We start from the raw sequence: 16,982 nt of genomic DNA, 5'->3' as shown, positions 1-16,982 counted from the left end.
TGGTTTTCTGTTGTACTGTCCCTCACCCTCATGCATGAGGGGCATTACATGTGCGCATACATAAAACCACTAGAATATTAGCTCCATGAGGATTTCTGTTTGCATATCCAGTGTCTAGAATACTCTCCAGTACCTTCATGTGCTTCAAAAATTTTTGTTGAGTGAATGAACACACAAAAGCACACAGAAATGAGATTTAACATGTCTTTGAGGAGGCTGAAAAGAGGTGTGTTTGAGTGTTGGAGCCTTTCACTCTTATTATAGGCAAAGTTAGAAAATGTGAAAATATGTCTGGCAGTTTCTCTAATTTTTAAGAAAATCCATGAGCATATTTTGTGCTTAGAATGTTTTCAACTTAATGGAGACATGAGCAGAGCTTTGAAATTATATGACTGACTTCCTTTCCCAATGCTTATCGAGGGAGGGAAGATCATAGGGTTTCACATTTATGCACATTTTATTACTTTTCATGTATGGGTAGGTCAATGTATCTTTTGGGAAGAAATGCTTTTCTCCCCAGAGGCAGTGGAATTTAGAGCTCTCTGTTGCAGCCCTGTGGTGCAGGTAATTTTGGGGAGATACTAACCTTTGTTGACTAGTCACCAGCTAAGACCTGTGTATAAAAATCACCCAAGTACTTTTTTAACCTCTACTCATTTCTAGTTCCCACCCTAGACTCACTGAATCAGGATCTTTTGTGTCTTGGCCCGAAACTCTGGACGTGAACAACCCTTAGGTGCTTCTTTCCCAGCCAGGCTGGCACTATTCTTTTTTTTTTTTTTTTTTGAGACAGAGTCTCGCTGTGTTGCCCGGGCTAGAGTGAGTGCCGTGGCGTCAGCCTAGCTCACAGCAACCTCAAACTCCTGGGCTGAAGCGATCCTCCTGCCTCAGCCTCCCGAGTAGCTGGGACTATAGGCATGCACCACCATGCTCAGCTAATTTTTTCTATATAGATTTTTAGCTGTCCAAATCATTTCTTTCTATTTTTGGTAGAGACGGGGTCTCACTCTTGCTCAGGCTGGTCTCGAACTCCTGACTTTGAGCGATCCACCCGTCTCAGCCTCCCAGAGTGCTAGGATTACAGGCGTGAGCCACCGCGCCCGGCCTAGGCTGGCACTATTCTTGACACTAGTGTCTGACACTACCCCAGACCACTGTCGCCCAACAGCATTTCCCGTGACGGTGGAAATGCTCTATACCTGCACTGTCCAATATGGCAACCACTAGTCACGTGGAGCTATTCAGGCCTTGAAAAGTGGCTACTGGGATTGAGGAACTGAATTTTTCATTTTTTAACTGTACTTAAATATAATTGGCAACATATGAGTGTCTCTGTACTGGACAGCACACACTTAGACTATGCAATGAGGTGTCCCACAGAAAACAAAACCACCACAAAAATCCTTCAGCCAGAAGTTAAACTATTCCTAATGAAAATGGGTGTTTAAATCTGTGCTCTACTACTTAATGTGTGGCCTTGGGCAAGTTATTAAACCTCTCTCTGCCTGGCTGTCACATGGGTACACAGAGCTGATGGTGATACCCACCCTCACGTGACAGTTCTGGGGAATAACCGTGATAGATAACGTGGGTAAAGGGCTTAGGATGGTGCCTGGCACATAATAAGAGTTCAATCAATGAGTTATCGTACCAATGAATGGTGGTATTAGAGTGAGTACAGTGGAGAGGTAACTGCAAAAATCTCTCTCCAAGCATAAGTTTGAACCTGGAGAGTTTTTGTAAGAGCACATCACTGAAATTATCATGTGCTGGGATCAGAACTTTAATCTTGGCCAGGGGAGAGTTTAGTTGAGCAGTGAACTTAGCAAAATTCATACCAAACAATCTAACCAAGTTAACTACATATATGGCTTTTTCCTGACAGTACTATCAACACTAGATACTACTCAAGACAAGAAAGACTAGATGGCTGATCAAGACCCTTAACCAGCAAGTAGGTAACCCACAGTCAAAGCCAACGAGGCTAACATCTAAGTTAATACTGACCCCAATCACAGCTTGGATTGAAAGGGTATGGATTTTAACCGGTCTTTTTGGTATTGATTAAATTCCAAAGATTATAATGTTTGAAAGACAAGGATCAACATGGAGACTACACAGTAGAAGAGTTATAAAAATAAGTGAGTTGATCCCACTTGAACTTTCCCACTTGAACCTGAACTTTCCCAGACCACTATTGGATCCAACAAGGATAAAGGGAAAAAAAAGGCCTAGAAGAAAGGAAAGTTAAGAATCTGAGATGAAGTTTCTAATACAGATAAATATCACACGGACTCTTAGTTGGTGCACTAATATTTGGCAACCACAACCTGAACCTTTAAAGCTTTAACTTATTTAAACTCTAAGACAATTATTTAAGGAAGCCTGGCTATCATATGTGTATTTGTAGATGGATGGATAGATAGATACTATTTCACGCAGCAATAATTTCAGCGGAAACTAGGTATCAAAGGATTATGCGTTGCTTGAGGTTATCCCACAACGGACAGGGGGAACCAATAACCAAAAAACCACAGTCTCCTGCCTCCGTGGGATTTAAAGTCTAACGAGGAAGCTATTGTTAAATAACGGAACACAAATGAGCATTAGTTGTAACTATAAAAATTCTATAAATGAGAACTATAGGAGGATTCAGAGTGACTACGATAGAGGCATCTAGCCAAGACCTGAGGTGAACAAGAGTTAGCAAAGTAAGGAGTAGGAGGAAAAGACAACTGGAAACAGAGGGAACAGCCCTTGCAAAGGCTCAAAAGTAGCCCACAGTTCTGCTGGTTCAAGGAACTAAAAAGAGGCTGGTGTAGCTGTGCACTGTGAGAGAGGGGAAGGGATGAGCCCGCAGAAGGAATTTTATGTTTAAAAAATACTGAAGAGGTCACAGTCATGTTGATATTAATTAATATATTATTATCTACTATGTCTTATAGTTATTAAAGCCATTATCACCATTAAAAATGTGTCTATTCCAGAAGAAATTGTTTCACATAAGTTGATATTAACACTAATCTTACAACAATGTCAGCTAGTAGAGAAATAATTTCTTTCTTTGGAAAAATATAATGGAGGAATCACAATTAGAGAAATGAGTTAGCCTACTTATTTTTTGTATCTAACACAATTAGATCTCTTTAAAAATGTAGAGAGGAAGACAAATTTTACAGTGTTTTCAACGGTTCTGTACCATAAATATTCCCCATCTCTATCAAGCATGATGCTTGTTTGACTTTCCTTATTTAAAAGAAAAAAAAAAAAACTAAACGAAAATATTTCCTATCATTTCAGAGTAATGAGGCCTGAAAGTTGCAAAGTTCTGGAGCTTCTGATTTTCATGAATGATCCTCTCGAGAGGTCTCATACAATGTATGAATGTGAATGAGTAAGACTCACTGAAACATAAACATGCATAAGTGCTGAAACTGCAGCAAGAATAGGGGTGAGAACTTAAAACATAACATCTAACCATTTACATTTATAGGAAAATCTTTGTCAAAAGTAAATGCGCTGGCTAGAATCTTGAAATATCTAAGGGTGAGTTTTCAATTTACCTTATTTAACATAGGATTAACTATATGTGGTCTCTAAATCACTGATTCCCAACCCTGGGATGTTTTTGCTCCCAGGGGAATTTGGCAATATCTGGGGACACTGTTGGTTGTCATAATGGGGGTGAGAGGTGGGCTGGGTGCTACTGGTGTTTAGCGGACAAAGTACATCCCACAATGCCTGGACAGCCCCACACAACAAAGAATGACCTAGCCAAAATGGCAGTAGTGCTGCGGTTGGGAAACCTTGGTTTAAATGATCCTTTAACAAGTAATCATTATTTTTAAAGTGTTACAAATAGTTGAAGAAATTTATTCAGAAGGGATTCTAATTTTTTTGATAGGTCTGATTAACGATGCATTTAGAATTGCTTTCATTATTTACAGTTCTCACTATCAAAGGAATGATCTGGGAGTTACAAGTCATTTAAAATCATTCACTATTTAAAGGACCTTTAAAAAATTTAGATTTTGAGCTAAAACCATGGCACTATTATAAAAACACTTTACCCTGAAGTGGAGGTTCTCTGGCTGGCTCTGGATTGCTTGGGGGGTGAGTTGGAATAACAGGAGGCACAAGGGATGAATGCTCTTCTGTCCATTCTGCAAGAAAGAAGAGAAACAGTTTCCTGTTTTTCCTTCAAATGGCTGGTCGACTTACCACTCACCTTCTTCTTCATAATACCTGAACCAATAAAACCAAGGGCACACAGCTTAGATTAAAAAGAAATTGGCATCTGACCTCACTCTATCAAGATCTCTATCTCTTGTCTAAGACATTTGGGGAAAGAAATACTGTGATATAACCAATAAAAACTGCAGTTCTCTCTGACTGGACAGTGCAAACAGACCAGGCAAAAAATGTCAGGAAAGATATAGAGTCATGCAACTGGTCTGCTTGTCTTAGGCAGTGAGGTAGATAAAGGTGGATTTCAGCAGTTTGCTAAGGTGCTATCTCTATCATCTCTGAAATCCAAACAGGACCCATTACAAATACTTCCAGCTCCTAACTATAGTCTTATTCACCTGGGAGGCCCAGAAATAACTCACAGCAAGTGACCCTGGAGATGTACCCCCGAGTCTCTCTCCAGCTCAGCTACCATAATCAATTGCACACTCCCTTTCCCCAAACTGCATGTTCTAATCCTACCAAGTTTCACCAGCTCAGGAAAAATAAGATTTTCAAAAGTTCTTTTTAGATAGAAAAGAGAACTTTTCTACAAGTGACTATACAGACTCTCTCACTCTCTCTCTCTCTCTCTCTCTCTCTCTCTTTCTCTCTCTCTCTAAATTATATGACCTAGGTCAGTGGTTGGCAAGCTATGGCCTACTAGCCAAGCTGGGACCAGTGCCTATTGGTATATAGCCTGTGAGCCAAGAATTGTCTTTATATTTTCAACTGGTTGGGAAAAAAAAGAAGAAGAAGAATATTTTGTGATGCATGAAAATTACATGAAGTGCAAATAAAAGTTTTATTGGAATGCAGCCACACCTATTCATTTATATATTGTCTATAGCTGTCTTCATTCTACAATGGCAGAGGCGAGTAGTTCTAACAGAGATGATTATGAATCACAAAGGCCATTACTATTTGGTCATGTACAGAAAAAGTTTGCCAACTTGTTGTCTAAGGTCTATATTCATTATATTCAATAGTATAATAACAGAAGTGTTACATTTGATATTCACATATTATATTGAGGGGGTATTAAGTCTATTATTTTAAAAGATCACAATGAAAAAAAACTGGGGAAAAGTATCCATTAATAAATGGATGGCTGAAGTGGAGACACAAAATGGAATGCTATGCAGCTATTAAAAATTATAAGCTAAATCTATATTAACGGACTTTGAACTATATATAAGAAATAAAAAGGAGAAAAACAGGCCTCACACACATACAAACTCTGTGTGTGTGTGTATATATATGATCAGATTTTGTTAAAATATGCACATTTATATATCCCTAGAAAATTTCTGCATAGTGTTTATCTCTGAATAGGAAGGGGGCATGCAGGGGAGAATTTAATGTTCTACACTCCTGAATTATTTCTACTTTTACAAAGAACATGAATTTGTAATTTTTAGAAAGCGTGCAAAACTACCAGCTCTTTCTGATTCTTACATGAATGTTCCTAAAATTAAAAGTTATTTTCATGCCCAGTAACTCTGCTTAAAGTAAAAATACTAAAAGTGGTTTGCATTTGGATACCAGTTGCAACACAAATGCTGTGGGGGCAAGAGAATTCCTTCACTATCAGAAAGTTCTCCAACCTAACGACACTCTTTTCTAAATTAAAGTGGAGACCGGGGTGCCTTTGAATTAGTATCTCCATTTTAGCTGTCCAGTGAGACGTGGCAATGAGGGGACTCTAGCAGCAGCTCTGTATTCCTCCCTGCAGGACATGAGGTCCTCAGCCTGGCAGAACGACTTGATCACCGAGGCCGGCTCTGACCACACGGGGGTGTCAGCGCCCAGGCTTCGCCCCACGCTCCGCTGCTCAAGAAAAAGCCCAGAGGGAGAGAGGCCAACCTTCTGTCTGCTGCTGCTGCTGCTGCTGCTGCTGCTGCTGTTGCTGCTCAAGCTGCTTCTTCCGTTTGGCTTCTAGAACTGGGTTCTCATATTGTGTCTTCCTGTTGATGTGGCTGGGGAAGAAGGCAAACAGTTAGGAAACATCTCATCCCACCAGCAAAATGCCAGTCAGGCCAAGTGCCTTGATCAAAAGTGAGAAGAGCAGGTGGTCTGACGTGCTGACTCTCAGGTGTCAAAATGTGCAGTTAGAAAGAGGAAATAAAACTGAAAAGCTTCTGGTTCTGACGGCTTATATGTACCAAGCACCGTGCTACCTGTTTTACATGCATTTTATTTTAAAATCCTCAGTAAATGCCAGGAGGTAAGTCCTATTTTTATTGCTGTCTTATGAACAAGGAAAGTAAATTTCTGAGCAGACAAATAACGATTCACCTCGCGTGACACAGCCAGTAAGCAGGCATGCAAGCTCAGGCCGGCCTGCTTTCAAATCCCAGGATTTTAACCACTGACTCTCCAAATGTCCACGATCTCACCTGACAGGAGAAGGTGCTTTAATTCAAGAAGAAGCAGATTATGGAATCATCGAAAAATGAGATCAAAGTAGAAATGTGACGTTGTCTATAATATGATGCCAGGACTGCTGAGTAACGTTCTACAGTAGGGTTTACAAAGGCATATGCATTCACCCAAATAATAAAGTTAAAAAAAGACCTCTACTAACATGTGTCAACTACCTTCATCAATAAACATGGAGGCAGGATTAAACGTATAGGTCTTGGGCAGAGACTCCAAATACAGTTAACTAAGCCGATGTGACATGTTCAAAGTAACAAAGACTCAGACACTTCAGATGGCTACAAAACTAACAAAGCTATGGCAAAAGCAAAAATACACACACAGAGACACACACGTGTACATATGAATACATATATATACATGTTTTTTGCCATTTCATATTTAGTGCACATATATGTGTATATGTATGTGTACATACACACTACACAAATATCACATCACACAAGCATATATACATTCATATGTGTGTGTATATATTTTTTTTAATTCAAATTAACAGTTCATTAAAGTTTGGGAATATACTATTGTGATTATTCAGAACTCTAAATATTTTTTAAAGCCAGGCTTTATTTTCTAATATCAGGCTTGTCAAATAGGGTGGACAGATTGATTGCCCTTAATTTCTATTGAAGGCATACATGTTTATTTCCTAATTCTTGTAGTCCATTTCCTTCTAAGAAATAGTCTACCATTAACAGGCATGTGGATCTGAAAAGACACAGGAAGGAGAACTGTATAGTCAGGTAACAACTTGCCCCTCAAACCAAGTCTCTTTATCCACCAAAGCTTGTGTCACCTGTTTCTGTTCTCTCTTAATGCACAAAGTAGTTGAGGGACAAAGGAAATTTATTTTATGAGGGTCAGAGAAACAGCCAGGCTTGCCTGTCGGATGCTCCAGACTGCCCATCCTTCTTGTTAGGTAAAGGGGAGGTAAAGTTAGTATTCGTCAAGGACACTTGCTGTATTGAACTCAATATTTTATGATAAGACACTGAATATTTTATGGCCTGGCATTTTTGTATCATATGTTCATATTAGCAGGTATCATACAAATGACTTTTCATTGCCAGCAGTGCAAGTGAAAGTGTGGCAGTTATCTGAACGTACAACATTCACACGACATCTGTTTCTTTTGAAGGATCTTTTATTAGTTCTCTCTCATCTTTCTCAGAGGAAATGCTATAAAGCATATTTTTTCAGTGCTCTAATCTTGGGTTTCTTTTATTTTCTTTTCGAATCATACTGTTCATCGGTAGTTCTGATAAAAGGAAAAAGTGTGTGCCCGATACTAGAACAAAGCACACGATAAAGAAGTCATGATGAAAATTTGAGACTTTTAAAAACAGAAAACAAAAGCCACATGTATGCTCCTCGGACAAGGGAGAGGCAGAAAGGCACACAAAGTCTTGCCACTTAGGCGAGTTTTCCATTCCTTCTTAATCCTGGCAACATTGCATAAATTATTAAGATTTGTCAGACTCTTTTAGAATGTCTAAATGAATAAATAATTACTAAGAAGTTCAGATCTGGGAAGGGCAAAAAGTATTACTAGCCAAAACAGATACTCCTTCTGAAGGTCAACAGCCCCTCTTCCTCTGGTCTATTGAATTCATTTAACCAACACTTACTAAGTACCGGCCACAATGCCAGGACTATGTTGGGTTTTGGTGATATGGTGTAAACAAAACACATGGATCCTGCCCTCATGAATTTCATATCATGATTTACTATCCTGAGTCACTGAATTTTTTCCTCATCCATTAAAATATGCACACATATTTTTATTATAAAATTAATAGTATTATTATGTAGTTTGTACCTTATAATGATGGCAAGCTCTATGAATACAAATGTACATAATTACCCAGGGATAAGGACTAACTTGTGGATTGTGAAGAGGCACTTACTCTACATAGTAGATACCATAGACAGGGTCTTCAATCTTTTCCCAACCAGCAGGCAGCTCTGAAAAAATAAAACAATGTTTAGAGCGAGAAGAAGAGCCTGGGAATTTTCAACAACTGAGTTAGGTAAAAAGAGAAAGACTCATAAAAATGTCTTAAATCCAATTAAAAACTGAGTATCCTAACCGAAATAAAATATGTATTATTTGTATTTTATCAGGGTATTTTCCAGCATGAAGGGTAATTCCTTATCCACTGGTATTTTACTCAAGCAAATAAAACTTAATAAAATATAGCCCCAGATAACTTGATTCTAAATCAACTATTAAATTAGATCTTAATAGAAATATACTTAAAACTTGCCTTGATGCCTAGTTTCTACCTTAAATGTACAGTTTTCTCATTTTGTTTCTAGACTACATTACACTAGCAAAAACGGATGAAAATTAATGTTTCTTTTCATTTTCAAAACAATAATGCTGTTTTGCTCTCCTTGGAATAAAATCAAATCTGCACCTTTTTTCTCCTTATTTCTAATTCAAATGGAGTTGCATTTCTGAATTGCATACAGCTTTCACTCAGTTGCTATATTTGGGCCGGCCCATCCTCCCCAGCACTTCACCTAGGAAAGCAGTAGCACACATCCTGCTCGCGGAGAACCCACAAGAGATATTTCATTCCTTTAAATGTGGAGGTAAATGGCACTGGGGGATGTATGTGCCTTCCTGAAAACTCAGCCACGCTCTACTGGACTTTACCTCATAAGGTTTCATATCAAAGGTTGAAACTTTATTAAACAGGTAATAGTGAGTTCCATTAGAACAAGAATCTGTTGTGGAAAGGGCCAGTGTACCATATTATTTCAGTTGGTGAAAGAAGCAAGGAGGTTGTGTTTTGTGTCATTAAACAGTCCTTTCAGGCACAGCAGCAATTATTCAACTTAATTTTAAAGCTACCCTGATATATGTGGTTATGCCAAGCTTGTATAATACCATACTCAAAAGTGAATCATTATTCCTAGAAGCAGCTATTAAGACCAACTTGAATGGAATACTACAAACACTTGAAATATCGCTTATCTTAAAACAGATTTTTTTTTAAATCAAAGAATTATGTGGTCAGTATTTTCAAATAATGACCGTGGCATCAGGGCAGAGGGCTTACAGATGCCACAAACAGTTCCAGACTGAGATGGAGGCATGAGCGTGCACACAAACACACACAGACTAATTACTCAAAGTTTATGTTTTGTTGAGATTTGGCTGCACATCAAGAGACATTAATTTCATGGTTTTTGCTCCACATGTTACTTGTTTGCAAACAAAGAGACAGGTTTTCCCCCTCTTTTCTTCTAATTTTAAAAAAAACACTTAGCAGGTTTTAAAGAAGTCTTTGAATTCTAGGAGACGTAAGTTACTAATATGCAAGACAGGTCCAATTTGCAGATGTTGATACAACTCGGCGTTTTCATATACTGAGTCTTGCAGACCGATGCAAATTAAATGCCTGGGAAATGGTTTCCCCTTACAAAGCTGGAAATTACCATTTAAATGAAAATGAACCCAGGAAAATATTTCCAAAAAGTTGGGAAATCGAAGATTTAAAAAATGCAAATTGGTGCAGTTACACATTTGCATGGGGCAGAAGAGCGGGCGAGTGAGGAGATCACATTATGTTTCATTGAACCAAACCTCCTATCAAAATCTGCAACCTCACATATTTGGCCTGATTATCTTTAGATAAAATAGGGAAAATATTAAGCATCCGATTCACTCAATTATTAATTTGAGAAACATCTATTGAGTGCCTACTGTTTGCCTGAGGATGTGTTAGGCCCCAAGGACACAAACATAAACGCAAGTACATCACCTAAGCAGAAAATTCAAACACATCGTATGTGCTTTGATTGAGGTCTGAGGAGGAGTCAAGAAAAGAAGCTACCCCTGACTTTTGTCCTGTTGCCTAGTAAACAAATTATTGTTCTAGAGTTGAAAAATGGGGCCAGTCAACTGGTGTCTCTGGACATGTGTCAATTTAAACACATCTTCTGGAGCAGATTAGCAAACACTAGAAACTGTCTAGTTTTTCAAGTCAAAACTCATCTTATATTGAAAAGATAGATTTCTCACTTCCAGTGTGGTGATTAACTTAATAATAGAAATTAGTCTCCTAATGCTTAAAATAGAAATAGGCTATCAATTTAATTAAGGAAGATGTTTGTCCTAGAATTTGTCATTTGGTTCTAAAAGACTGAAAATGGCAGAAAATAGTTAAGCCCAGAGGTGATTACATTATAATTTTTTTACTAAACACTGTGACAACTCCTAAAGAGGCATCCCTCCATGTCTAACCGCTGTCAGGGAGCAGACCAGACTGCACAACCTATTGCAGAGAGACGAGGTGGCTAAGACCCCTTTGGCATTGCCCAGATTTGGGATTGAGCCCTGGCTCTTCCACTTAGCTCTACTGCTCTGTGGCCTTGGGCTACTTACTTAACATCTCTGAACCACATCGTTCTCTTGGATTTACTTCAACAGTCAACAGTAGATTAAATGAAGATGCTTGTAAAACACTCAGCACACAGTTCCTGGCACACAGCAAGTGTTCAACAAATGGCAGCTGTTCCAGGAAAGCACAAAAGGAATAGGACAGATTTCTATGACCTGCATGCTTGCTACTCCTGCCCCTGAAAATCTCATGCTGCACTATTTTGTCACCACAGAAGCAACTATCGAGCAGTCAAAGATTCTAAGTTCTTCTCAAAAGAGATTAGTCAGCGCACTGACTGAAAATCATGTTCAAAATCAGAGATAAAAATCAAAACTGTGATTTAGTTTGGCTTGGGAGGGGAACTCATTTTCTTGTCTCTACCTCCCCTGGTTGGTTTCACCATGTGAACAGCATGTAATTCCAAAAGGTTCTGCAGGTGCTCTTTGATTCTGGGGAGATGGCTGCAGAGGATGTGATGAATCCTGCAAACCAAAAGTGCATAATGGAGCTAGTGACCCAGCTCAAACAACAGAGTTCCGAAATGACAACTCTATAATCAAATGATCTGTGTCCAACACCCAAGCCAACCACCCACGCCTCTCAGAGGCAGATTACAGAGATGGTCTCTTTGTCACATCTGGAATTGCATTGTTCACCAAAAACCTGACAGTTGCTATTGTTTGAAATTAGGACCCTCTTATTAAGAAAATGAGCAGTGATCTTGTCAATAGGATGATCTGGAGTGAATGCAACAGAGAACAGTGTGTGGGCGTGCACATGTGCTAGCTACCCTTTACACAGTGGGTATGTGCTGGTAAAAATCAAGGGTCATACCTCTACCCTACCTACAAAGAACACATGTGGGCCATTTCTACAGTACAGAACACATTCCTCCCTTGTCCCATGTTAAAGGGAAAAAGTGCCATAAGGAAGTACTGAAAAGTCCAACAAGAGGAAATTAGGTAATAAATGATAAAAGCAGTGTGTTGATTACAGGGACAAATATTAAAACACGCTCTCATTAAGTCTCCTCCCAAGCACCCTGGAGCTCCTCCTTCAGTCCCTCTTTACAGATAAGGGAAGCTAAAAGAAGGTGATAACTTGCCTATGGTCACATGGCCAGTAAGACAGGGGAACCAAGCACCCTAATCTGACCACAGAGACAGCTCCACAAATGCACCAAACTACCCCCCGAAATTACAGCTATGACCACAAGAAGGAATACTATGCAGCCATTGGAACTCATTTTTTAGAATCTTTAATGGCATAAGAAAGTCCCCACAAAAATTGAAGTTACGGGGGAAAAAATACAGAACTGCCTTTCCTGAAAATCTCAACATTCAAGCTTTCATAAAAGCAAATAAGGTTGTGCCCTGTACACGGGTGTGTTATCTCCCCTGGCCACCTGCAGACAGCAGAGTGGTCACTCACACGTGTTATTCAGGTAGCAAGACTGGTTGAAACTGGCTAAACAAATGATTAAGATGCTCATTTTGTGTCTCGGAAACCTAGTTGTCATTTTCAATTACTTTATCTGATATCACTGAATTGATAAATTCTTTTTTTGATCAAATTAGTTTCAAATTATTCTATTACTCAGGGTGAGCCTCAAGTCATTCCTACCACAATGACCATAAAAACAACTTATTAAACATCTGTAAATATAGATCAATCAATAGTTTTTGACCATTATTGGCATATGCATCAATTACAACAGGATATGTTCCAAATATTAAGAAAAATAGACCTAAATTCTATTATATCATAATTATAGTCAACCATGATTATCTTTACCTATATAACCAAATGAAAGCAATAACCTGTATTAAATATATTTATATTTTCATGTCTTAAGGCAACCTCAAAAATGCCAAGCAGACTGAGCATGGTGACTCAAAGTGATAACCCTAGCACTTTGGGAGGCTGTGGTGAGAAGATTACTTGAGGACAGGAGTTGGAGACCACTCTGGGCAACACAGTGAGATCCTGCCTCTACAAAAAACAAAAAAATTAGTCTGTCATGGTGGTATATGCCTGTAGTCCCAGCTACTCGGGAGGCTGAGGTAGGAGAACTGCTTGAGCCCAGGAGTTTGAGGTTGCCATGAGCTATGATGGTGCCACGGCACTCTAGCATGGGCAACAGAGTGAGATTCTGCCTCAAAAAAAAAAAAAAGAAAAGAAAAGAAAAAAAAGGCAGATCCAATAATCTTAGGACAGTTCCATTCATACTGATGTTAAATAATCTTCTACTTAAAAAAAATTATCACCAATTTCAATAGCAAAGGCTTTTATCTGCAATTTAGAGGAAGCTTGTGCTTTCCTATCTATCCATCAGCGGATCCATCAAATGGAATGCAAACTCATTTTAGTATTTTTCAAAGCTGAACATAAAGCATTGAACTTATCAGGAAACATAATTCATTATATTCTAATAGCAAATATAAGAGTTTGGTATTATCTGCTAATGTAAATTATTCCTAAACTATAATAGCTAGAATACTCAAGACTTAATTCACACTAATAACACTGCATCACTATATAAACAAGCCATTCACTACAATGACAAGGTCAACATGTGGTCTGTAACTTAATTACAACATGATCCTAAGACTTAACTATTCAATTAATCATTGAGATTATTTTACCGCAACTATTCCTACAATACTCCTTAAGTTTGTCTTTGGGTCTTTGTTTGTTCTGCTTTTGTGCATTACCCCAATAACCACCCACACTGAACAAATAAAGACGGCCGGGCACGGTGGCTCAGGCCTGTAATCCTAGCCCTCTGGGAGGCCGAGGTGGGTGGATCGCTCGAGGTCAGGAGTTCGAGACCAGCCTGAGCGAGAACCCATCTCTACTAAAAATAGAAATTAAAAAAAAAATTATCTAGACAACTAAAAATATATATAGAAAAAATTAGCCGGGCATGGTGGCGCATGCCTGTAGTCCCAGCTACTCGGGAGGCTGAGGCAGTAGGATCACTTCACCCCAGGAGTTTGAGGTTGCTGTGAGCTAGGCTGACGCCATGGCACTTACTCTAGCCCGGGCAACAAAGTGAGACTCTGTCTCAAAAAAAAAAAAAGAAAGAAATAAGGCCAGAACAGGTTACATGAAAGTTCAAAGGACATGGCAAGCGTCTTTTCAGTTCTTTCCCAATCCTCAATTTACAAGACTATCCATCACCAATTTGCTAACTCTGGTTCTAGTCTCCTTTGGCTCAGACCTCTTTGTAGACACAACGTATTACAACACTGCCTGACGCCTGCAGTCAGACACAGATCTTTCATGGATAAACTAGAATGAAAATCATCATTGGAGAAATGCAAACTAAAGACACAGAGGGATTAGGCAATTTCACTGGAGACAAAACCATGCAAGGCAAACACGCAGCAGCAGCAGGGGGCAGGGAGGGTTTACCTAGTTCACTGTCCAGCTCCTCGGTGTGTACCCCTTCTTCTCCAAAGGAATAGCAGGAATGAGACAGAAAAGAGAGAAAGCAAAATTCAGACACCAGCACCAAGAAAGAAACTCCCTTTAGAAAAACAGCAGCAAACATATCGCTTTATTTTGTCCTTACCTGCATTGTGGCTTATTTCATTGGCTTGGCTAGTAAACTCACGACCTCAGTGTAAATCACAAAACGTTAAGAGCCGATATTGGCAAAATAATTACATGGCTCATTTCCTTGCATGTCAAAATCAGATTTGATTGGTTGTAAAAGATGACAAATACCTTTGCGGTTTCAGTGTTCTTAAGTGGGAAGTCACTTATTACAGATCTTATTGGGAGTCAACAAAGCTGTTAGACCTTTCAATACCAGTCCTTTTAATCCTTCAATAATCCTCTAATCAGTGAGGCAATTAATTACACTGGCAATTAAAGCATTATTTAACTTACAAGTAATATTGCTGCTTGAAAAATGGAAGGTGAGGTCAAACTGAGAATGCAGACTGTGCAATGAGCTGCACTCCAGGGTCTCTCAAAAAGGAGCTAGAAAGATGCATTATGTCATGATGATGTACATCAAGGAGGTGAGCCTTGAAGGCTTCCCAGAAAGAGTATTGGGAGGCAGAGTTTACTGGTCTTGTGTTTATATGTGTATAAGTTTTCTGAGTCAAACAGCTCAGAAATATTAGAATGAAAAGATTCTCAATAATTTCAGTGAGCAAAACAAGTCAAAATCCTTTGCATTCTTGACCTCCTCCTCTTGCTATGAGTAAAACATTTTGTCATTAATGAGAACACAAGATAACATGCAAAAATCATTTCATACATAAAATTTCCACAGCTACAGGGCAGGTGGCTGTCTCCCCCTCCACTTTAAGCTCCACCAACACGGGGAAAATAGGGATCAAGCCCGTTTTTACCACCACATTATGCTCAGTGCCAGTGTAGTTTCTGGTACATGTTAGGCACTAAATGTTTCTTGAATGAATGAATCAATCAATCAATCATCAATCAATTATTGAGTTAAGTAACCAACATGGCCCTCCACACCCTGTAACTCTTGATTTAAAATGATCCCATTGCCAATAGTAAACGTTGACTGGCATTGTTTCTTAACAGGGGAAGCTGGCCAGGCACCGTGCCTCACACCTGTAATCCCAGCACTCTGGGAGGCTGAGGCAGGAGGATTGCTTGAGGCCAGGAGTTTGAAACAAGCCTGAGCAAGAGTGAGACCCTGTCTCCACAAAAAAATTAGCCGTATGTGGTGACATGTGCCTGTAGTCCCAGCTACTTGGGAGGCTGAGGCAGGAGGATCACTTGAGCCCAGAAGTTTGAGGTTGCATAGAGCTATGGTGATGCCACTGCACTCTAGCTGGGGCAACAGAGCAAGATCCTGCCTCAAAAAAAGGGAGCAGATCTTATTTACACAAAATCATCCATGAATATGCCCATTTGGATATTATCGAATAATGTCGTTGAGAGCATTCGTTTGTTTCTTTATTGTGCCAGTCACTGTAATAGGTGACAGAGATAGCAAAATTAGCACAATGAGACACATCTCTACCCTTTTGGAACAGGGAGACAAGTCCAAAGCTCATATAAATAAAACTAGAATTAAAACTGTGATAAATTCTCAATAGGGTAAGGTACATAATAGTGTGACCTAATCATATCTGGGGACAAAGTTATGAAAAAGTCCCTGAGCCATAATGTGAAGAATAAACAAAATACAACAAAAAGATTTTGGGGGAAAATGACTAGAATTTAAGCTCTATGAGAGCAGGGCTTTTCATCTGTTGTGTTAAATGATAAATGTGAAATGACCAGAACACATTTGATGTATAGAAGGTATTCAATGACCAGTTGTGAGATGGAAGAGGATTCTGGAAGGGAGAACCGCACATCTAACTGACATGAAGCAGGAACTCAATGAGGACCAGTGAGGATGAAGAGCAGAGAGGGAGAGGGAGAGAAAACCTAGAGAGGCTGAGAGAAACAGGCTATGGACCTGGCATTTCCTGAGCAGCCCATCCGGGGGTGGTCAGTGATATCATCACCACATTTACATTTTAGCAGGCTGCTCAGAATGTAGCACACCAAGGAGGGCAGGCAAGACTGCACAGGGGAGGATCATGGCCCTGGACAGACAAGAATGGCAGAGACGGTGAAAAAAATAGTGAATGGATCTAGAGATAATTAGAAGACCAAAGTGAATTCAGCTGGTTCGTAGATTTCAAATGGGTGTGAAGAAAAGTGACGGATCGAAGGGGTCTCTCTCTTGAGTATGCATGAATTTACCCTAAACTGAGACGGAGAACACTTGGAGAAGACCAGATTTTGGAGAGAATGATCATTAGTTTGGTTCTAATCAGACTGAGTTCGAAGTCTCTTCGAGACAACAGTTAGTGTTATAAACCAGCTGGATTAAAATATTGGCTTGGAGCCCAAAGGCCAGGTCAAAGGCTTCTACTT

The 16,982-nt window shown here is 39.4% G+C and overlaps 1 protein-coding gene across 10 annotated transcripts in view; it reads right to left on the bottom strand.

Annotated features, from left to right (window-relative positions):
• Positions 1–16,982, bottom strand: part of MAGI1 (membrane associated guanylate kinase, WW and PDZ domain containing 1) — a 602,084-nt gene that overhangs the window by 74,767 nt on the left and 510,335 nt on the right. For 9 of the 10 annotated variants that reach the window (XM_045530900.1, XM_045530901.1, XM_045530902.1 and 6 more), the window contains exons 7-10: positions 14,481–14,516; positions 8,577–8,634; positions 6,094–6,206; positions 4,071–4,163 (exon numbers count right to left, since the gene is read on the bottom strand). In XM_045530900.1, coding sequence (XP_045386856.1) covers positions 4,071–4,163; positions 6,094–6,206; positions 8,577–8,634; positions 14,481–14,516 — 300 coding nt within the window. The remainder of the gene's footprint in view (positions 1–4,070; positions 4,164–6,093; positions 6,207–8,576; positions 8,635–14,480; positions 14,517–16,982) is intronic. The other variant, XM_045530903.1, reaches the window with a different exon arrangement.

This window comes from Lemur catta, chromosome 18 (assembly GCF_020740605.2).
Source record: "Lemur catta isolate mLemCat1 chromosome 18, mLemCat1.pri, whole genome shotgun sequence".
NCBI classification, from domain to species: domain Eukaryota; kingdom Metazoa; phylum Chordata; class Mammalia; order Primates; family Lemuridae; genus Lemur; species Lemur catta.
This window is presented reverse-complemented; position numbering and strand designations above follow the sequence as displayed.